The sequence below is a fragment of the Aspergillus uvarum genome, assembly GCF_003184745.1.
Source record: "Aspergillus uvarum CBS 121591 unplaced genomic scaffold BO82scaffold_8, whole genome shotgun sequence".
NCBI classification, from domain to species: domain Eukaryota; kingdom Fungi; phylum Ascomycota; class Eurotiomycetes; order Eurotiales; family Aspergillaceae; genus Aspergillus; species Aspergillus uvarum.
In genome coordinates this window covers 280,970-301,842 of record NW_020291305.1, presented here as the reverse complement: position 1 = coordinate 301,842, position 20,873 = coordinate 280,970, and the positions used below count along the sequence as shown (strand labels likewise).

The 20,873-nt window shown below is 53.4% G+C and overlaps 7 protein-coding genes across 7 annotated transcripts; 3 read left to right on the top strand and 4 right to left on the bottom strand.

The window, feature by feature from the left end:
• Positions 1 to 155: 155 nt before the first annotated feature.
• Positions 156 to 5,268, top strand: BO82DRAFT_328375 (RecQ family helicase MusN). Its single transcript, XM_025633008.1, has 4 exons — positions 156 to 627; positions 686 to 4,272; positions 4,332 to 4,410; positions 4,459 to 5,268. The coding sequence occupies exons 1-4, from the start codon at positions 201 to 203 to the stop codon at positions 4,989 to 4,991; spliced, it is 4,626 nt and encodes a 1,541-aa protein (XP_025495241.1). The 5' UTR covers positions 156 to 200; the 3' UTR covers positions 4,992 to 5,268.
• BO82DRAFT_351400 (uncharacterized protein) lies at positions 5,089 to 6,458 on the bottom strand. The gene is made up of 2 exons (XM_025634411.1): positions 6,153 to 6,458; positions 5,089 to 6,090 (listed from the first exon to the last, which is right to left on the bottom strand). The coding sequence occupies exons 1-2, from the start codon at positions 6,336 to 6,338 to the stop codon at positions 5,239 to 5,241; spliced, it is 1,038 nt and encodes a 345-aa protein (XP_025495240.1). The 5' UTR covers positions 6,339 to 6,458; the 3' UTR covers positions 5,089 to 5,238.
• A 951-nt stretch (positions 6,459 to 7,409) lies between these two features.
• Positions 7,410 to 9,128, top strand: BO82DRAFT_425578 (telomere maintenance protein PBP2; the record flags this gene model as incomplete). Its single annotated transcript, XM_025640332.1, has 2 exons — positions 7,410 to 7,916; positions 7,981 to 9,128. 2 exons carry the CDS (start codon positions 7,410 to 7,412, stop codon positions 8,875 to 8,877), a joined length of 1,404 nt encoding a protein of 467 aa, XP_025495239.1. The 3' UTR covers positions 8,878 to 9,128.
• Positions 9,129 to 9,165: 37 nt separating this feature from the next.
• BO82DRAFT_389644 (uncharacterized protein) lies at positions 9,166 to 10,423 on the bottom strand. Its single transcript, XM_025638466.1, has 2 exons — positions 10,101 to 10,423; positions 9,166 to 9,960 (listed from the first exon to the last, which is right to left on the bottom strand). Exons 1-2 carry the CDS (start codon positions 10,291 to 10,293, stop codon positions 9,419 to 9,421), a joined length of 735 nt encoding a protein of 244 aa, XP_025495238.1. The 5' UTR covers positions 10,294 to 10,423; the 3' UTR covers positions 9,166 to 9,418.
• A 218-nt stretch (positions 10,424 to 10,641) lies between these two features.
• BO82DRAFT_389643 (FG-nucleoporin NUP159) lies at positions 10,642 to 15,829 on the bottom strand. The gene is made up of 3 exons (XM_025638465.1): positions 15,457 to 15,829; positions 14,706 to 15,387; positions 10,642 to 14,652 (listed from the first exon to the last, which is right to left on the bottom strand). Exons 1-3 carry the CDS (start codon positions 15,541 to 15,543, stop codon positions 10,871 to 10,873), a joined length of 4,551 nt encoding a protein of 1,516 aa, XP_025495237.1. The 5' UTR covers positions 15,544 to 15,829; the 3' UTR covers positions 10,642 to 10,870.
• A 191-nt stretch (positions 15,830 to 16,020) lies between these two features.
• On the top strand, positions 16,021 to 17,355 carry pup1 (proteasome core particle subunit beta 2). The gene is made up of 3 exons (XM_025634410.1): positions 16,021 to 16,313; positions 16,401 to 16,448; positions 16,566 to 17,355. Exons 1-3 carry the CDS (start codon positions 16,188 to 16,190, stop codon positions 17,208 to 17,210), a joined length of 819 nt encoding a protein of 272 aa, XP_025495236.1. The 5' UTR covers positions 16,021 to 16,187; the 3' UTR covers positions 17,211 to 17,355.
• Positions 17,356 to 17,598: 243 nt separating this feature from the next.
• On the bottom strand, positions 17,599 to 20,499 carry BO82DRAFT_275629 (uncharacterized protein; the record flags this gene model as incomplete). The annotated part of the gene is made up of 2 exons (XM_025631122.1): positions 17,599 to 19,530; positions 20,164 to 20,499. The coding sequence occupies 2 exons, from the start codon at positions 20,497 to 20,499 to the stop codon at positions 17,599 to 17,601; spliced, it is 2,268 nt and encodes a 755-aa protein (XP_025495235.1).
• Positions 20,500 to 20,873: the final 374 nt, after the last annotated feature.

The following is a 20,873-nucleotide window of genomic DNA, read 5'->3' as shown; positions in this document are numbered from 1 at the left end:
AGTACTGAGATTACCAGATGTGCTGCGCCGAGAGTGTCAGTCACCGCCCACGTGATAGCGCGCGGAGACGCGTCGGATTATTGCCCGTCGCAATGCTTCTCATCCATACAATAGTTTTTGTTCTTGGCGGATAGATCCCCCCATCGCCATTGTTATGTTGAACTCTCCTGAGAAAGCCATGCGAGCAAGAGTACGGCCCTATGACTAAAAATAACTTGACAGCTCATCTCAAATGGCTGTTGCAGCAAGGTCCTGCACTCTACCCCTCTCTAGTTTCCTCCGAGCACGAGTATCAAAACAACACCACTAGTGCCCGGAGCGCTCTCCCACTCTCCCCGGTCACGACATTGCCTACCTCAACCGCCCGAATAGATGGCCCCTTCGCGATTGATGATTCGCAACCTACTCGCTGTATCGAAGATCAGACATATCTCAACAATGATGGGGATATAGGCTCCGAACCGGAAGAAATGGCACGCCTGGTACTTACTCCGGGGTCTGGGCGCAAACCGCGGATGCTCTGCCTCTCCAAGGATAGCCCCAACCAGACCCCAAAGGCTTCCAAGCATCGTCTTGCGGCAGAGGTGACCGCTCAGGAGCCACCTACCGTGACCAAATCAATAAAAGGTGTGCGCTCAAGCTCGAACACTCCCTACCGTAGTTACGCGCTACTCACTCTCACTAGCATCACAAAGTGTTCCTCCTTCCTCGGTCCGCAGTCCTAAGAAAACGTCCGTGACGCCTTTTCGCTCGAAACAAAAACTCGAAGTTCAATCGCCATTCTCTGATTTCGATGTGGATACGATTGATTTGACTGGAGATTTTGATCCAACCGCCTTCTCGTCAAGTACCACTGATGGCATCGGCGAGCCTCAACAATTATGGGCGGAAGAGGCAGCAGTTCGGAAAAGCTCGCCCGAGAAACGTGGGAAGAAGCGGAAAAGTGATGATTATTTGTCTGATCTTCTCTCGCCGAGGAAATCTGCCCCTAAAGTGCGCTCGCCGTTGAAGCTTGCTCGGACCACTGAACGTCTTCAGCCTGCTCCCTCACCTTCACCGCGCAAGAGACTGCCACAGTCTGCTGTGGATAGTTACCAGCGCACGCCTTCCCAAACCCTAAGTCAAGTGATTGCCGACTCAGATGAAGATGGTGACGACGATCTCTTCGATGACTGGGAAGCTAAGGATGAAATGGGGTTGAATCCCGACGAGTCTCTGTACCCAATATTGCCAAAGGTTGACGCCCTGGATACTCATTCGCCTGAAACTATTGTTCGCAAGCCAATGCAAGTTGTGCCCATATCTGGGATGTCAGAGGCTGTCTCTTCAACCTCACGAGCCCTTGCTAGTTCACAGCAGCCGTCGCACATATCCGCAACCGTGGACTCATCACCATCTGTTTCTCTTGACAAGGACGTAGCCAGGTTTTTGTCTTCGTCTGCAGCTTCAATTGAATGGATGATCGCGACATTCAAAGATACCCTCACGAAGAATTCTGAGATTGTATACGAGCGAGCAATGAAGGGAGAGCCTGCGCCGGAGTTGATTGTCCAGAACAAATCTCTTACTGAAAAGATCGAGGCCGTCGAAAGGCTGAGGCAAGATAGGGCCGCCTACTTCTCATGCGATACCAAGAGACAAGCCCTGAAAAAGACCTTGGTGCAGGCCATTTCACAAGGCGGCGATCCGCAGACGATGCCGGAACTTACAGAGAGTCGGCAATTGACTGCACAGTTAGAGGAAATAGAATCCAATATGCGGCGTGCACTGCAAAGAATTGATATCTTATCATCTCTTGACTCGCTGCACCACGGCACTTCTAGAATTGGTCTAGAACAGACAACTTCATTTTCGCTTGCACCTCATGACACATCTTCTAATTTTAGAGACAATGTTCGACCAGATATCACAAAAGGAGTTGAGGAGCCGTTTTCGAAGGGTTCACTACGATCGACATCAGGCTTTAACGACGCACGTTCCGAGATCTCCACGCGAGTATCAGGCTTAGCGTTCGAGAACCCCAACGCAACCTCCAGTCGCAGAACCTTCGACTATGACGATACGACCATTTTGTCGGACGAGGATACGTTCACGAGGACGATGGGATCTCCGACTGTTACCACGGGGATAACGGATGAATTCGATCTGGACGACGAAGACATGCTAGAGGCTGCAGAGTACTTTGAAGATCCCTCTACTAATTCGGCAAACCACCTTGAGCTCCAGAACCGTAAGGTCTTTGCTGAAACCTCAGGGAACACCACGCGTATTCCCGCAACGCAGAAGCAACAAAGCCAGAACACTCTGTGGACACAACATGCATGGACCAAAGATGTGAAGGCTGCATTAAGAGACCGCTTTGGACTTCAGGGATTCCGTCTAAATCAACTTGAGGCCATAGACGCAACGCTTGGCGGAAAAGATGTATTTGTGCTGATGCCCACAGGAGGCGGCAAGTCTCTGTGTTATCAGCTGCCCTCTGTGGTTTCTAGCGGGATGACAAGAGGAGTTACCATCGTGATATCACCACTGCTGAGTTTGATGCAAGACCAAGTCTCCCACCTCAACAAGCTCAATATCAAGGCGTATGTTTTGAATGGCGAAACAAAGAAAGAAGAGCGCCAGCGGATTCTAGGCATATTATCTGATTTTAGGCCCGAGAAAGAGATTGAGTTGCTTTACATTACTCCAGAGATGGTTAACAAAAGCCAAGCCATTGTTCGCAGCCTAGAAAAGCTTCGCAACAACCACAAGCTTGCTCGTATTGTCATCGACGAGGCTCATTGTGTCAGTCAATGGGGGCATGATTTTCGTCCCGATTATAAGGAACTTGGAGAGCTCCGAACTCGCCTTCCTGGTGTACCAATGATGGCGTTGACAGCTACGGCGACCGAAAATGTCAAACTTGACGTTATCCACAACTTGAAGATGGAAGGCTGCGAAGTATTGATTCAGAGCTTTAACCGACCGAACTTGTCCTATGAAGTGCGGAAGAAGCAGAAGGGATCTGAACTCCTGGCCAGCGTGGCTGATATCATAAACAATTCATACCGTCACAAGTCGGGGATTGTCTATTGTCTTTCGCGCAAGACATGTGAAAGTGTCGCTAGCAAACTTCGCCAGGAGTATCGGATTAAAGCTGCACATTATCACGCTGGCATGAGCTCCGAAGATCGCGCAGAGATTCAGCAAGCCTGGCAAGCTGGAAGGACTCACGTCATAGTCGCAACCATCGCTTTTGGAATGGGAATTGATAAACCCGATGTACGCTTCGTGATTCATCATAGCATTCCAAAGAGCTTGGAAGGCTACTATCAGGAAACAGGACGCGCTGGTCGAGATGGTAAGCGTTCTGGTTGCTACTTGTTCTACACATACAAAGATACAACAACTTTGTTTCGCATGATCGATAGTAGTGATGGAAGCAAGGAACAAAAGGACAGACAACGCCTCATGCTGCGCATGGTCGTACAGTACTGCGAGAACCAGACCGATTGCCGACGAGTGCAAATTCTGGGCTACTTCAACGAGAAGTTCCGTCGACAAGACTGCAATGCTTCTTGCGACAATTGCAAATCTGATTCTGTTACCGAACTTCATGATTTCTCAGATCACGCTGCCTCTGTGATCAAACTCGTTCGCTACTTCCAAAACTTGGAAGACAAGGTTACCATGTCATACTGCGAGAACATGTTTCGAGGGACAGTTAAAAAGTTCAGGTCACCTCAGCACCGAAATGCCCCAGGCTATGGTGACGGGAAAGGTGTAGCAGTGGGAGAAGTTGAACGATTGTTCTACACTCTCCTCAGGGAAGGGGCTCTGAGAGAGGACAATGTGATCAATGGTAGCAAATTTGTGATCCAGTACATCAAGCTGGGATCGCGTGCCACAGATTACGAAAGTGGTCGCGTCAAATTGAAACTTGACGTCCGCGTCTCACCAAGTGCGAAGGGTCGACGGCCCACACGGTCTTCTCGAACCGATGGCAGCAAGGACATCGTACCGCAATCCACGAACGTCTCGTCACCTGTACAGGCTGCAAATCAGCGTCGACTCGCGCGTTTCCGATACCAAGGGACTGGTGATGACTCCACTGATGATGCAGATAGTGACGGATTCGAGAAGATTCGCGTCGCTGGTAGGCCCCGTCCAGACAATAAGCGCACTCCCGGCCCACCTATCACTCAAGACCGCCGTTTCGATCAGCTTGATCCTCTTCACAAGGCGGTAGCTGAGGACTTCATGGTCTATGCGAAGAATTACTGCCAAGAGGTAAGACTCCGTACATTCTAAAGACCAAAATCCAGGGCAACCGCTGACAAAATGAAAAGTTGGTTCTTCAGAAAGGCCTTCGCAACCAGCCGTTTACTGATACCATCTTGCGCGAGATGGTCATCGTCTTTCCTAGAGGTAAGATTACTCATATTATGACTGTGGTTGGCGCTGATCGATGATTAGATCTTTCGGAACTTGCTGCAATCCCGGGCATTGATCCTGATAAAGTCATCCGTTACGGTTCTCAGCTGCTTAAACTTGTTAGGGACACGCAGCGTCGCTATGAAGAATTAAGAAAAGAGCGTGATGATGCCGATGGCGTCGTACCCGATCCTAACCATCACAATGTTATCTACCTCAACAGCAGTGAGGATGAGGATGAGTTTAGTGATGGGGGGTTTCTGGCAGACCACGCGCCCAACTTTGATATGAATGAGAGCGCTGTTTCCAGCAGGTTTTTTTCGTCGCAGCAAGGGCCGAATGCTACTGAAGAATCTCGAAACAGTGGCGAAGGGTCAGGCAAAGGCAAGCCCCGAAAACGCCAGACAAGCAAACGTCCACGTCGCTATAACACAGGAGCAAAAGCGAAACCGAAACCAGCAGGGGCTCGGAGGAAATCCAATGACCGCGCTGACAACCGCCCCTCTTCAACCTCAGCCCGAAAACCTGCCAAGCCGAAGTCAACGACGAGTCGGATTGGGATGATGCCTGTCTGAGATACCTCTTTGCGTGCATCTGAGATATAGTGATTAATGACATGTTTACGATATATCAGCGTTTACGACTGTGGTTTCATTGCGACTATTGCATGTATAGGCGTTATATTTGGATGTCTCATAAGTATTGATAAGGATAGTGTGAAAGGCGCACATGGCCCTTCGCATATGGCCCGTCTATGTTATAGCGCTATATAGAGCCTGCATGATAGTACCGACGTTGCTGGGAATGAACAGCTAGATGGTATTATAGTGTGCGCCCAAAATCAATTAATCTCAACCTTCTCGCATCGCGCGGGTGCAACTGTGCCACTTTGGCTCGTACTAAAAATCTGGAAGCTGCGGATTCTCGAACGTTCACATACGAGGGGCTCGCTTCCAGCAACTCATCAAGAAGATTGCGCATCTCGACCGCCGCCGCCTCCCTTCGATTGGAGGTCCTTCCTTGCTCGTTCTGTCGAGGTAGAATCTCATCGATGAGTCGTTGGCTGGTACCTGACTCAGTTGTTTCGGCCTGTACCTTCGGTTTCTTCGGCTTGCCATGGCTGGTATAGCCCAGTTCCAATGTAGCGTCTGAGACATCTTGTGCATCGCCTACAGTCGGTCCGCCGAGGGATTCTGCTGCAAGCATCGACGCAAGAGACCGATCAATAAATTCGTAAAGTTTTGTCTTTGTCTCTTCTGCTGCCATGTCATACTCGTCGTTTTCCCGTTGCTTCTGCTCAACAAGCTCCCGTGCTAGTTGAGCGCTAGCCTTCTTTTCCCTCGTCGCGTTTTGACTCACTACAGTTTGAATCCGTCGCTGCAGACCAGCTTGGATGGCTTGCGCATCGCGCAGGTTCGCCTCCTCTGTCTTCGACCGCTGACGCGTGTTGGAGAGATTCTTGCCCGTTTCCGAGGCGGCGATCTTAGTCTCCTTCACCAGACGGGATGTCTCCTCGACGGCCAGCAACGACGGCAACGGAGAACCAAGCGGTGGAAACTCTGTCTCCGATTTGAGGAGGGAGTCATACGCTTTTTTAGCCCGGCGCACCTGAGACACTCGGGCCCAGGTGCTGGTACCGATTCTGGAGAGATCGATTGAGTTGATCTCGCGTAGCTGGGGCCGCGTGTTAGCTGATGGTGTCTGCTGGTCTCTGTATGTATTGTCATGATACGCACCTTGCGCAATTCATCTTCTTGACGCTTTACTTGTTCTTGTAGCTCTCTGAGAGTGTCATCCAGTCTCTTGTTGTAGGCCTGGATGTTGGCTGGGCTCAGCGGCTGTCTGGCATGGCTCTCTTCTGTTTGTTGGCGCTTCTCTGCGAAGCGCTGGATTTTATCGACTCTTTCCTGGGGGATGTCCATGGCGATGGGTGATGACTGATGACAGTATAGGTTGGGATAGATTTGACGTCCTTCGCTATTATATTTCCGAAGCGATGTAGAGCTCAACTGCAGTCACTGAATTTGTAATCTGGCAGTGTGTGAAGGATTGTGACCTGTCAATGCGCTTGATATACAATAGGATAGCAGTAGTTGTTGATGGCTTAACACGTGACAGCAGAAGATGGGCGGCTTGACTTCAAATGGACTAGCGTGCCTCGTGCCAACAGCTCGCCTCACCAACTCCCGCAACCTCATCTCTTCACCGCGACATCAAACCCCCCGTTCCCACTTCGCCCATCGACTTCCCCTTATCACATCCCTTTCACATCCGTATCTTTATCTACAACCGCGAGTTTTGACCGGCTATTTTCGACTGCCTCAGCTTTTCGAGTCTTTTCCCCGTCCATCCTCCTGCGATAGACACTCCCCCCCGGCAGGTGATTGGGTAACCGACGTGCTGTACGTACATACAGCCTGTGCATCTGAGCAGGTCGCGTTTTCTGGCAGGAAAACAAGGAGAAAATTGGGACTTTGGGAATTGTTTCAGGCTTCAATCTTGCTTTCATTTCTTCCCTTTCCCTCCCCCACCGTCATCCACCCTCAGCATCTGAAATCGCCCGGACCCTGAACACACCTTCGTCTCCGTCCAGCATCCAACACCTCTTGCTTCGTTCCATCGTGCCCGATTCGATTGGTTTCTTTTCCTTACTTCCTCTACCTTGCCACTACCTCGCTCTGGTGAAGCTTCTCTGCTCCAAACCAAGGCCCGTGACAATCCAGCATCCTTCCACACTTTCCTCCGTCGACCTCTCCTTTCCAACCTCACTTGCCCGCCATATCCACACCAGTCCTCCCAGTCATCCCAAGCACCAGAATTCCCTCTTCACCCGATCGCCAGCACCAGCAAGTTTTATTGGGAACTCCTGGTGTACATAGTCGATCACATAAAGCAGAAGACAGAAAACAAAAGAAAAAAAGAAGAGCTATTCTTGACACTTCGACTTCCTGTGTAAGTGAAGCAAGACTGCAAAGCTTTGGCATACAGAAATCATGTCTGCCTCTCCATCCGCGTTGCAATCGACCAAGCGTCCCTTGGAAGACCCTTCCTCGCCGTCGGGTCCCAATGATCAGCCCGAGGCCAAGCGTCCGGCTTTGGACAAAGTAGTAAAGGGCGAGGAGGCTGAGGCGTATACCGAGGTGAAGACGGACGCTGCAGCGGCTGCCAGCGCCAGCGCTGATGGTCAAGGAGACACCGTGGTTCCTGATGCTCCGAACGCCAAGGGGGCTTCTTCGGAGACGCAGCCTATCCAGTCGACTGCCTCTCACGGAGAGTCGGCAACTGCCCAGTCTGAGCAGCGCCCTCAGGACGAGTCTAGCTGGATTCACATCCGTGCTGTAATCTCCAGCCAGGAGGCTGCGACCGTCATCGGTAAAGGTGGTGAGAATGTATCCCAAATCCGTCGTCTGTCGGGAGCCAAGTGCACTGTCAGCGATTACTCCCGGGGTGCAGTGGAGCGTATCTTGACTGTCAGCGGCCCCCAGGATGCTGCTGCTAAGGTTGGTGGACATTGTATACCCCATGAGTTGGCCGTTGGTTCAAAGATGCTAACTTTGACGCTAGGCATTCGGTTTGATCATCCGTACCTTGAACAACGAGCCCCTTGATGCCCCTTCAACTGCCCAATCCAAGACGTACCCCTTGCGTTTGCTAATCCCTCATATCCTCATTGGCTCGATCATTGGCAAGGGTGGTAGCCGTATCCGCGAGATCCAGGAGGCTTCGGGCGCACGTCTTAACGCTTCGGATGCCTGCCTTCCCCTGTCGACCGAGCGGTCCCTTGTAATCCTTGGTGTAGCGGACGCTGTGCACATCGCTACCTATTACGTTGCCGTGACTCTGGTTGAGCAGCTGACTGAACGCTTCGGCGGACCGGCAGCCTCTGCTTACGCTACTCGCAGTGGTGGGCCCGCTGGAGCCGTGCCTGGAGGGATGCAGGTTGTCCCCTATGTGCCTCAACCCGCTGGCGGCCAATACGGTCACCCCGACACGTTCAAGCGCCACCACCCTCACCCCAACCGCGGCGCGGCCGGCAGCTACGGCGTCCCCTACCTCCACGGCCAAGCTGCACCCACTCCTGTCGCCCAGCCCAACATGCCCTACGGCGCGACTCCCCACACCCCGTACTCCGGCGCCGGCCCGCACCAGCCCGCGGCCTACGGCGGTCCGCAGGCTGCGCAGCCCCGTGCTGGCGGCGCCGGCGGCCCTGCCCCGGTTGCCCCTGCCGGCGGCGTCATGCCTGGTCAGCCACTGACTCAACAGATCTACATCCCCAACGACATGGTGGGCGCGATCATCGGCAAGGGCGGAGCCAAGATTAACGAGATCCGACACCTGAGTGGCAGTGTGATTAAGATCAACGAACCGCAAGAGAACAGCAACGAGCGCCTGGTCACTATCACGGGTACTCAGGAGTGCAACCAGATGGCGCTGTACATGCTCTACTCCCGACTCGGTTAGTTTGCTTCGTGATTTCATCTGATATCTCATCCACTAACCAGCCACGGCAAATCCAGAGAGCGAAAAGCATCGTATCTAAACGGGTAGTATGAAGCTCACCTTTGTTTATTTTCTACACACTCTGGGGGTTCTTCTTTTTCTTCCTTTTCTGACTTGACCACTAAAAACCATCCCGTCCGTCCGGTCTTTTGCTACTCATTTCACAAACTAATGGGCTTTTTCTGTGTCTTCATTCCGGGTTTCCTTTATTATCCCACTCCCGTGGCTGCTTGTATTGTACTTATTGTTGTGTGACCAAAAGAAAAAGGAAGCAGCTTGAATTCTGATTTTAATCTTCTGGCAACGTCGTTATCATCATCACCATCACTCCCAACCATACCAACCATACAATCCTTAGAAACAAACCCCAACACAAACCAATAAACCCTCGTGATTACCTATTCTGTACCCTGCTAACCTACCGATCTCCATTCATGGAACCATTTCACCCCCAAAGCCCCTCTTCTCCCAAAACCTCGGACCCTCAGACACTTGGCTTCGATCACACCCCTCTAAACCCAAAATGTTTCAACCCGCCCAACCCCCGCACCGGCGCCAACAACCGTCCCCTAACCTTCCCAATCGCATCCTGGAACGCCTCCGTCTCCTTGCCAGCCAGATGCACCTCGACGCTCGCCCACCCAGCCGCGACGACTACCACAAACGCCTCGCCCGTCTCGCTCTGCTCGTGCGTCATCGTCCCCGGCCGCTCCACCTGGCCCAGCGCAAAGGACACCGCCCGCTTGCCGTCTGGGAGGTGCTCGGTGACGGCGGCGCGCAGGCCGATCAGGTCGGCGTGCACGGCGTTGACTTCGTCGGGCGTGAGGGAGGTGGGGAAGGCGGGGGTCCAGAGTTCGGTGACCGGGTTGCTGCGCAGGGTTTCTGTGGTGGTTGGGCTTTTGTTGTTGTTGGCATCGCCAGAGGGAGACGGGGAAGTGGCAGGGGTGAGGGTGGCGAAGATGGTGGTGATTTCGGGGTTGTCCTCTGGTAGGAAGGGGTGCAGCGTGGTGGTTGGGTTTGCGCCGGTGTGGGCGTCTGTCCAGTCTGGTGGGTGTTAGTGTATTGGTAGGATGAGGTGGGTGGGTGGAGGGAGGGGAGGTGGGCAGGTGGGTGTGCAGTGCTGTAGCCACGGCACTAAGGTTGGTTGGCTTGGTCGGGGACACAGGGCGTGAACTAAAACTAACCAATCGCCCAAACGATCAAACTCTCGTCCTCGACGGCCCGACCCCAGACGGACCCCTTGTACCCGTTCTGGTGCTTGGTGTTCTGGAAGACCTGCAGGAGGGCGGCGCCCTCGTCGCTGTGGGCGGGGTCTTCGGGTCGGACGCTGTCCTTGACGTGGAAGTAGATGAACTCCGTCACGCTTTGTTCCGACATATTGTGCGCGCAGCTATCAGATGATCAAGGGGGTGATGTAGAGGTTCGTGCCTGTATAGCAAGCTGGATGGTGGCCTGTTGACAGGGAGGAGACGAGTATCATAAATACTGCGGAGAGTGGTAGACTAAAGGCTTATCGATGGTGTTCCAAATTGAGGTCACCCCAACTTTGGGCGGGATGATGTCAGTGGGGACTGACGGACAATGGAAACTTGATGCCTCAGGTTCTCCACTATCAGACCATTCTAGATTATCCACATTCCCATCCCCAGCACGCCGTAAACCAACCTGGGCAGCCTGCCTGATTACTTTATCCAAAACAACCATGAACATCTAAGTGGAAGCATTCTCGTACAAGCACGTGCAAGCATTACAATCGAGACCTATGTACAGTGGAGACAGATGGGACGCGCTACCTAACATTCACATTTGCCTGTGTAGACCAACAACAAAAACAAAAGAAAAGACAAACCCCGCCAGAAAAGACCCGCTGTTTTTCTCCGACATGACTTTCATAGTAAGTAGTCATCAGCAGAATTGTCCCAAGACACAAGAAAGCGAAACAAAAACACTAGTTTTACAAATCATTCACCGTCCGGACTCGAGACTTCTTTGCCCCAATGGCGCTCCGCAGACTCTCGACAATCTGCTGTTTGCGTTGCACCTTGGCCTTCCATTGCGCCGTTTCCTCTGAGCTGACCAGGTCCTGGACTGCCTCCATATTGCGGAGTCGACTAGCCCGAGCTGACCCGTTGATGCTGGATCGGAAGCTGATGGCTCGGCTAGCCGAATCGGGAGTATGATATGGCCCGTCAACTGAGCCACGGGATCCGGGCGTAGTGGGGAATCGGCCGGTGCTCTTCCTCGGCGTCGCGAATGGGGACCCTTCCCGGCTGGCCGCAGGGGCGGTTGTGTCAATGCCTAGTCTCTTGAGCTGAGCCTCCAGGACATCGATATCGGTGCGCTTGGTCTCGGCCATCTCCATCATCTTTTGGATGGTAGTGGTGACAGCCTCAACTGTGGGACGTCTTGTCGCCTGCCGAGAGCCACCAGGAGGGGGAACGTCGGCAATCTTCGCGCGGAGAAGAGTCACGGCAGATTCCAAATCAGCTAGCTTCGCCTGAATCTCGGTGGATGCCGAACGCAGGTCTTGCTGCAGGTTGGCGTGCTCTGCGGAAAGAGGTGCGAAGTGCATTGTGGTTGTGTCGGTGTGAGCATCGAGAGTCTTGCGGATACTGGCACATTGACCCCGAAGAGTGATAATGTCTTTACTCAAAAGCTCCCGACAACTCTCGAGCTTCTCTTCCACACCCTGCACGCGCTGCTGTTCAAGAGAGGCAGCAAGCATGACGACAGCGTCATCAAATTTCTCAATCTCAGACAGAACCAATTCTTTGTCCAGGATGTCGGAGGCATTGTCCTCCTTGAGCGTGTCGACCCACTGAGGATCTTTGGACGTCTTTTGATAGAGAAGGAAAGAAGACAACGAACGAACATTAATGCCCAAGGTATCCACCATAGAGTTGATATCACGGTACAGCCGTTCAATTTGGCCAGGAATACCAGGTTTACTCGTCTCGCCAGCATAGTCTTGGTGAGGCAAGAAAGGATCGAGTGTAGGAACAGGTTCCAGAGGTAGTGCAAGATCCGCACGGAGTCTCTCATCCTCATCGTCGTCGGAAAGAGCTTGTGCCTCCTCTTCCAACTGTCTTGCGCGAATCTCCTGTTGCGAGGGTTCCCTCCGAGAAGGCTTCGGCTTCAGTTGGCTCTCGCGTCTATGATGTTCAGAAAGAGAGGCTTTCCTTGCAGTGAGAGCGCTGCCCGGACTTTGAGTAACACCGAAAGATTTCTTCCCGTCGCCCTTGAAGAGGCTCCTTGGCGCGGCTCCTCGTACTGGACTGGGCGATCTAGGAAGCTCTCGGTTCTGAAGCGCAGGGAATGTCGGATTGCCCCGGTCACCGAACAATGACCTTGAAGGTTGTGGTTGAGGTGCTGGGGCAGGCTTGGAAGCAGGGGAGAACAGGCCGCCTGCGAGGTTCGCGCCGGGCTTGAAATGTCCGGGGAATGCCTTAGGACTTGGCTCATTGGACTCAGACTGGCTGATATCGTGCGTGATATCCTCTCCGCTGTCAGCAAAGTCTGACTCTTCCCCCTCCTCGCTCTCGCCTTCTTCAGAGACGTCTTCCTCGCTTTCGTAGTCGTCACCATCAGATTCGTCTGGGACTGGTGCAACGTCCTCAGATCCTTTACGTGGCTTAGAAATGCTAAAGTCCGGAGGCAATGGAGCCTCTTCGGGTTCTGCCTCTTCTTTATCGTCTGTCTTCTTTCCATTCTTGAAAGTCGAGAAGTCTGGTGGCAAAGGTGCGTCTACTGCAGGTCCCTTAGCAGCGGGTTTGTTTGAGGTGAAATCTGGTGGTAGAGGCGCGTCATCGACAGAACTCTTGGAGACGTTCGACGAGGCAGACGTATCACCGGGCCCGTATGATGCCTTGCTAACAGGGTCTGGTGGTAAGGGTGCGCCCTGGGGTGTAGCGCTAGGCGTACGGGCATCGTCCTCTTTTGATGGAGTGGTGCTGTCCGCGGGCGTTGAGAAGGAAGCTAACGGTGACTTGGCAGGAGTTGTATTACCAAACAGCGAGAATCCAGGCTTGCTAGCTTGTTGACCGAAGGGATTCAAGACCGGCTTCTGAGAACCAAAGGTCGATGTGGGTGCAGAATTTGTTGTCGACGAAGGTGCACCAAACAACGCTTTCGGTGCGGAATTTGGGGCCGCCGAGGGTGCACCAAACAACGCTTTCGGTGCGGAATTCGTAGCTGTCAACGGTGCGTCAAACAACGATTTCGGTGTGGAAGTTGGGGTCGCCGAGGGTGCACCGAACAAGGATGGGGTCGCCTCCTTGGGCTCGGATTTCTGTTGCGGAGTGGCGCTCTCGTCCTCCATGTCGTCCATCTCCTCAGTTGACGGGCTGGTCTTGTTGCTGGACGTCATCATGTCATCCATTGACTCACTGAAGCCGAACAATCCAGAAGGCTTATCTGGCTTCGGAAGATCATTGGCAGCACTACCATCCGGCTTGAATGTTGATCCAAGCACGAAACGACTAGAGCTCTGCCCGAAAGTACCTGTCGACCCGATCGTCTTCTCAGCGGCGAACACGGACTCTGTGCTACTTTGTGCGCCAAAGGGAGATGTGCCAAAGGTCGATGTGCCGGATATCTTAGCGAACGGACTTTCAGTGGACGTTTGCGTAGTGGAGGTTTGCGCAAATGGCGATCCGCCTGCTGGCTTTGCCGACGCGAAAGCACCGAACCCACCTGTGCCAGCTTTGTTGGCAAATGCTCCGAAGCCACCTCCGGAGCCGGAACCTGACTGTGCAAACCCAAGAGAGCTGAGTCCCTTTCCAGGCGTCGATGGTTGACCGAAGGATCCAGACCCTCCTCCCAGAGAGGCGAAGCCAGATGACCCAAACCCAGGCTCGTTCTTTGCCAAAGCGGCGAGACCACCCTGGGGCTTATTACCTCCCAGCATGCTGTTCGTGCCAAATGAGGGCCCAGGCTGTGACGGTGATGCGAAAGATGGCGCACCAAAAGAGGACTGTTGAGGAGCGGCTTGAGCAGATGGGCTCCCGAAACCCGGGGCAGTGGAACTGCCAAACGCAGATGATCCCAGAGCCGTTGAGCCACCAAAACCTGATTGTCCAAAGAGTGAAGCTTGAGGCTGAGAAGCTTGCGACGTTGGCTGAGCTGGCGCCTGCGTCTGATCCGCCATACCCTGGTAAAGGACCTTCTGTCGAATCGCATCCGAATATAAGAACCACCAAGAGCAAAGAATACCCTCGTTGTTGAGTAGCAACACATTCGGCAGTGGAGTGGAGCTCTCAGCGATGTCTTCGCCTGGGATGGGGGCAACAACAACTTCCTTGCTAGAGAGATCAATACCGAACCCGATAACTGTAGTTTCATCAGTAGATTCCTTGAGTGGCACAGTTGCTCTTTTTGTATCATCTGACACTTCAGTTGTGACAAAGAGTCCAGTGGTGTCCATATCCATCTTAACCAATGGCTGGTCCGCTCTGGTGATGAGGCCCACATCGGTGGATGCCGTTGAAGACACAATGAGGACATCCTTCAAGTGAGGCTTGTAGTCACGCAAGCGTCCAATGAACTGAAAGGCCGGGGTGCGCTTGACCCCAAAGGGCATGCACAACTCAGGCAATTTCTGAATCAAGAAAGGCGCTTGTTTCCGTCGTGTGATGATATAGTATGACGAAGGAGGATTCTGGCCCATGTCATCCTCTAGTGCGTTTGGCGTGTATACCACAAGGAAGATATCATTCTCCAACCAAGCAATGGACGAAACTGTACGTGATTAGACAGACAACAAAAGTTTACTGCTCAAGAGTACCACATACCGTGACAATCACCCTCAAGATCAGGCGGGCGCGGGATCACATCCTTTTGCGTGCCATCCGGGGCCATCTGGAAGCCCGTGCAGTCTGCAAGGCCGGCCACAAGCTGTTTACCCTTGTTACTCCAACAGACCGAGCTGACTCCGCTCTTCAGCACTTGACCATTCGGGCCCGAGACAAAGTTGCCCGCTTTCAAGTCCGCTACCAGAAGATCACCGCCCGTCGTCACCAGCGCAACAAGGGACGAGAATTCCGGCGCCGGGTTGGCCGCAATGGTGCGAAAAGTGGTTCCATTGGTAGGAATCGACAGTGCCGGCTGTGCATTCCCCGACGTCAGGCTCGAGGTGTCAAATACTGACAGTTGCGCGCCATTCTCCGTGGCCAGCAGAAGGGCGGTATCGTTTGAGGCAAAGGTGACATGTGTGGGACGTGCAGGGAGGGGGATGGTCGCTTGCGGCTGGAAAGGCTTGGTTTTGACTTTGCCCTCGGTGGGTGCGGATATGGCGGCTCTGATGGATTCCGAAGAGGCGACGGAGAGGACGTTGGGTCCAGCAGCAACAATTATGCCTTTGGTCGGCGCAACGGCCAGGAGCGAACATGTAGGGGCTGGGAGAGCGTTTTCGGGCCATGGGGTGGGTAGAATCTGGACGTTGCAATCGCCCTCGACGCCTTTGAAGCCGACGTCCTGGAGACAGCATAGCAGAAGTTAGAAGAGTACTGATGTGAATGAGGAAGCAATTGCAAGGGGACCTACCTCAGCAGTACCCTCCGGAAGCTCGGGCCCCAGCTCGGGGGGAGCACTACCCCCGGCGGGGTTCGATGCTCCAAAGTTGAAAGCCATTCTATATCGGTTGTACTCGTTCGAAAGAGCACGCGGGTTATCGCCTAGTAAGAGTCGCTTGGGAGCATGAGTAGCGGAAGGACTCTGCGGTGAAGCTGAAAAGGAGCGGCGCTGGAGTTGGAGGACTCCGATTGAAGAGCTTCCAAGTGCGCGCGAAAATCGTGGTCACCTCCCCTCGGTGAAAGATGGAAAGAAAACAAGTGCCACAGATCGGTGGAGACCCTCAAGTCCCAGACAAGGGGGTACAGTTTCAAGTCAGAGATAACACGGGCGAAGGACAGGGAAGCGCCGCGTGGGAAACAAACGAACAGTAGTAAAGTAAGGATTAAAGGTGCTGTTTCCACAGGCCTCCCAGACAAAAACAGCGGCGGGCGGAATTGCAAGGGTTCGAGAGCGAAAGCGCGCCACACCGCCTTTATGCCTGAGGCGGTCAAGATCAGGCGCCCGGAGCTTCGTCACTCCCAGCTCCGTCCGTCTCCAGCGGTAGCCGTAGTTGAAGCTTAAGCAACGGAACTGAACCTCTCTCTACTTGATACATCAGCCTACCCTCCTCCTCACACTCTCTACCATCTTCGAGCTCCTGCAATACTGACGACCGTGCCTTTGTCTCCGACACTGAACACATTTATCTTCACGCCGTCACCATGACCGGCTTCGATTTCTCTAACTACAACCGTAACGCGGCTCTTCACGCCAAGGGCGTGCCTCTCCCCAAGGCCACCAGCACAGGTACCACGATTGTGGGTTGTATATATGACAATGGTGTTGTGGTCCGTCTTTCCCCTCATGATACATGTGCTCAGCTCTCCGATGGATAGGCAGACACGAAGCTAAAGTCTACGGTGTGGTGATTACAGATAGCGGCAGATACCAGAGCTACCAGCGGACCGATAGTAGCAGACAAGGTAAAGCCTCGCCGCCTACACACGTCCCTATCGAAACTCACCTTCAATTCCACCACGAAATCACAATAACAAACGAATACACTTTGATTAGGCTAACAACGGGTTGCTGGGGAATAGAACTGCGAGAAGCTACACTACATCGCGCCCAAGATCTGGTGTGCGGGCGCGGGTACGGCGGCGGACACGGAGTTCACGACCGCGCTGATCAGCTCGAACGTGGAGCTGCACTCGCTGTCGACGGGCCGGCCGCCGCGGGTGATCACCTGCATGACGATGTTGAAGCAGCACCTGTTCCGGTACCAGGGCCACATCGGGGCGTACCTGGTGGTGGCGGGCGTGGACCCCACGGGCATCGGGCTCTTCACGGTGCACGCGCACGGCTCGACGGACAAGCTGCCGTACGTGACCATGGGCTCCGGCTCGCTGGCCGCCATGTCCGTGTTCGAGTCGATGTGGAAGCCCCAGCTGGACCGCGACGGCGCCGTCGCCCTCTGCGCCGAGGCCATCAAGGCCGGTATCTTCAACGATCTCGGCTCCGGGAGCAATGTTGACGTCTGCGTCATCGAGAAGGACCAGCCCACCCAGCTGCTGCGCAACTACATCAAGCCCAACGAGCGCGGTCAGAAGGAGCGCAACTACCGCTTCCCCCGCGGCACCACCGCCTACCTCAACCAGAAGGTCATCAGCAAGGAGGATATGCGGAAGTATGTCACCATCGAGGAGGCCTCCGGGGACCCCAACCTGATGGAGGTGGACATCTAGACAGGACCCCTCTCAGCCGGGGTGTTGGTCGGCTAGGTGGTGGAGTTGAAAGCGCTATCTAATTCCTTTTTTGGGGAGGGGCGCAGAATCATGTCTTTTAATTCTGTAACCGAGAGTCACGCACGAATAAAGCTTTTCATGGATGATATAAAAATAGGCTGCAGTGAGCCGTTAAATGTTGCCAAATCTATGCTATGAAAACGAGTCTGAAAGGGTATCCTGTACAACCAAGGGTATAATGAGTCATGTAGGGAACGTAGAACATCTTAACAAAGCGATACAGCATCAAAGGTCCAGCATGCCTTGAACCACAAGTCTCTGGTAATGCGGGATAATATCTCGAGTTCATGTAAACCCAACTCGAAGGTGGATATTAGTTCCCAGTAACCTAGTCACTTCCTTCGTCCCTCCACACGAAATTCGGGTTTCTCAGCGCTCTCACAACCTCCGGCGACTCGACCTCTTGTACCTTGTGCATGATGTACTTGAACTGCGTCTCACAGAACATGCCCCTCATTTCTTGTCGGGCGCGCACGACGCCAGCATGATACATAGCGCGGACAATGATCGGTTGCACAGGTGCTTGATGCCTCATCAAGTAGACGTACAGCCAATAAATCAATCGATAGGATTGCCGCGGGGTGAGATGCTGCGAGCATGACAGAGCCACAGCAAAAGTATTTATCATATTGAGCGCAGCGTGAGGGTCGGGGTGTTTTCTCCTGTCTCGAGACTCATAGACCACAAGCGCAAGCTGGGAAGGATCGGGACGAGGCTGCCATGATTTCGCCAGTGCGATCTTGAGGGGAACATGCCAGTCGAAGATGCGAAACAATAGTTGGACTTCTGACCGGTTCCCCGTTCTGGCCAGTTCTAGAGCACGCTCCATGAAAGACGGTGATTCGATGTCTATCTCCCGCGCTATCTTCGAAAAGGCGGGTGCGAACTGAAGGAGAAGAGTGTACGGCGTTTCACTGTCTCGAAACAGATCGTTGAAAGAGACATCCGACGTCTCTAAAGCTTTCAGAGCCGCCCTAGTCGTTTTGTTGGGGGCGTTTCTGGTCCGGTATGAAAGAGCCAAGATTGTGAGCCCGTTGGCAGGCAGCCCCAACTCACGCGCATCATCTAAAAGACTGCTCACGAGGTCTTTCTTCTTGTAGTTCGTTCGGTAAGCCTGGTAGAGGCTGAGCACTCGCGCCCCCCATTTCTCAATCGGCCGTGCAGGTGCATTATGTAGAAGATGCCTTGTCCCTATCATGTAAGGCTTTTTATCCCGAGTAGGACCCGCTGCATGACTCAAGTTCAGAGCACGGAAGACCCAAAAGCGCAGAAGAAAACGTTGTTGAACTGACAGCCCAGGATGACTCGATGTTGCTGGAATTTGCGATCGTGCGTCAACCCACGCCCCTGCCTTAGGGATGTCTCGAACCGTGGGGATTGAAATCAGACAGTCATGCCACCTGGGCAGCAGATGCTGCTTCTGAGCCAGAACTAAATATTCTGTAACCGATATGATAGTTGCACCTACTGCATTGAAATGAAACCTGTGGAAGAGTAAATTTGTGTAGGAAGGATCGATCTCATCCCGGAGCTCGTCCGGAAGTTCAAGCCAGCGGATGATGAACCGTGGGCCCCAGAAGGCACAGGTGGAACGAAGATGCCGAGCACGAGCCAGAATCCTGTGTGCCAGCCTCAACTCAGCAAGTACATTCCGCTCCCATATGATTTTAAGCCATAGATTGGCTGTATCCTCGTCCAAATTCTTGTATTTACCGCCCTGGACTGTGGACTCGAGAACATCGCAGATTTTCTGATATGCTTCCATCACGCCGCTTGGGCCATTGAGTTGTGTCTCGGCTGTCGGCCAATTCGTCGTGGCGACCACCACATCGGGCAACTTTTGCAAGGTCCCGATGACCTGCAGAAGCTCAGATGGAACTATCGCACCGACTCTGATAGCCCTGAGAATGCTCGCAAACAATACAGCGCGCTCTCTTAAGTCTGTCGCGGGTTGAACAATGTACTTTGCAACAACCGGGAAATTCCCGGCTCCTGGAGTATTGAGTATGCGATGATCCAGAAACAGAGACAGCTCCTGGGCGTCTGATTCGCCCAGCGCAAACCGCGAAAAGTAGTGATCGAATATTATGCGACCGTAGCCCGGCTCATGCTGAAGATTTATATCCATCGCATTTATCAAACTCGTGACCTCCTCGAGTGACGGGCAGGTTTCCAAACGCGTCCTCAAAATGTCTTTGGATGGGAGGAGTTCGCTATGATCTGCCGATTCTGATAGGTCGTTCACCTCAACGAACCCATTCTGATCAGCGACCACAGTGTCGCGCGGGGAATCCGAAGCATCTGAGAAGCGGGCTAGCTCAATAAGCAAACCGTTCGGATCAACTAAATGTGAAAGATCCCGCTTGGACCGCTTGGGGGGTAGGGCCGAAGAGCTAACGGGGTCCACGAATCCGCTTGAACCGACCACATCACTGTAAGGGTGTGAAGACGCAGGCTCCGCTGACAAGTCAACATAGGTACTTGGCTTATGCACCCCGCCGCTGTTTGATTGAGGAGAAGAGGCATCAAACGACTCGGCCGGTTTAACAAATCCACCAAGATCGGAATCCTCGACATCGCGCCCTAAAGAGCCAGGCTCAGACTCCTCCAAGCTAGTCAGATCCGCGAATCCGCCCGTGTCATCCAAGTTGCCGTCGGGTAGTGAAGGAGGAGGAGGTGGTGGTGGAGGAGGAGGAGGAGGAGAAGGGATAGCTTCTGATGAGCTGCTCAAGTCGACAAACCCGTCCGGATCTATCGTCTCATTTTCGACGGACAAAGGCGCAATTGGAGCGCGCGGGGGGTGAAAATCGTAGTGCGAGAGCCCTGGTTGAAGTCCGTGCCCACCTCTCCTCGTCGTATCAGCGCGAGTAGGCTCCATTTGATCGAGTTCGACCGAGTGGGTGGCATCATTAGGAGAAGATAGTGGTGAAGATGCTGGCGCGTGATCGCCGTTCCACAGAAAATGTTGTCGGCCTCCGCGCCCGAACAGATGGGGATCCGGGGGCAGCGCACCGGTCATTGGAGCGAGCGCGCAGTTTTTTCTCTTCGCCAGCCGTCGTCGAGCCTCCAATGGGCCCGGGACGCGGCTTGCATGGCGTCGTTGACTCTTGACGAAGCTTCGGAAGGTCGACGCCAACAGATCATCGCTGATCCAGACGTGGTCGATTAACCCCGACGATGATGAGACTGGATGTACAGCATGCCTGTAGGCATGTCTGCCGAGAGACATGAGGCAATCGACATGTGCGAGAAGGAGGACTGAGCTTGAGTTTAGCCTGCTGAGATTGATTTGGACCAGCGGGCGGCGCGGGATTTTGATAGTGAAGGAACCTCTTGGCCGGTTAGACCGCGGGCCCGGAGATCGCAGCGCAGCAGATGAGTAATCACAGAATCCTGATTCCTCATTCGTCGCCCCTGGTGATTGCACTCGCCCTTGATGAATGAGCAGAAGTACCACTGGATACATACAACCCTGACTCAGCCCAGAAAATTGTTGCATTTTGGCATGATTGTGAACCCGAATGTCTTCTTTCTACTTTCCTAGAGCTATGGCCATCCATTCTGGTGTCGTATCTGCTTTTTGAGTACGCCAGATAAGTACAA

Coding starts and splice junctions, on each gene's coding strand:
- BO82DRAFT_351400 (XM_025634411.1), bottom strand. CDS start 6,338: ATGGACATCCCCCAGGAAAGAGTCGATAAAATCCAGCGCTTCGCAGAG. Junction 6,091..6,152: donor AAGAAGATGAATTGCGCAAG/GTGCGTATCATG, acceptor ACGCGGCCCCAG/CTACGCGAGATCAACTCAAT.
- pup1 (XM_025634410.1), top strand. CDS start 16,188: ATGACCGGCTTCGATTTCTCTAACTACAACCGTAACGCGGCTCTTCAC. Junction 16,314..16,400: donor TATATGACAATGGTGTTGTG/GTCCGTCTTTCC, acceptor TGGTGATTACAG/ATAGCGGCAGATACCAGAGC. Junction 16,449..16,565: donor GACCGATAGTAGCAGACAAG/GTAAAGCCTCGC, acceptor GCTGGGGAATAG/AACTGCGAGAAGCTACACTA.
- BO82DRAFT_328375 (XM_025633008.1), top strand. CDS start 201: ATGACTAAAAATAACTTGACAGCTCATCTCAAATGGCTGTTGCAGCAA. Junction 4,273..4,331: donor CGAAGAATTACTGCCAAGAG/GTAAGACTCCGT, acceptor CAAAATGAAAAG/TTGGTTCTTCAGAAAGGCCT. Junction 4,411..4,458: donor GGTCATCGTCTTTCCTAGAG/GTAAGATTACTC, acceptor ATCGATGATTAG/ATCTTTCGGAACTTGCTGCA.
- BO82DRAFT_389643 (XM_025638465.1), bottom strand. CDS start 15,543: ATGGCTTTCAACTTTGGAGCATCGAACCCCGCCGGGGGTAGTGCTCCC. Junction 15,388..15,456: donor TTCCGGAGGGTACTGCTGAG/GTAGGTCCCCTT, acceptor TGCTGTCTCCAG/GACGTCGGCTTCAAAGGCGT. Junction 14,653..14,705: donor TCTTGAGGGTGATTGTCACG/GTATGTGGTACT, acceptor AATCACGTACAG/TTTCGTCCATTGCTTGGTTG.
- BO82DRAFT_389644 (XM_025638466.1), bottom strand. CDS start 10,293: ATGTCGGAACAAAGCGTGACGGAGTTCATCTACTTCCACGTCAAGGAC. Junction 9,961..10,100: donor TTTGATCGTTTGGGCGATTG/GTTAGTTTTAGT, acceptor AACACCCACCAG/ACTGGACAGACGCCCACACC.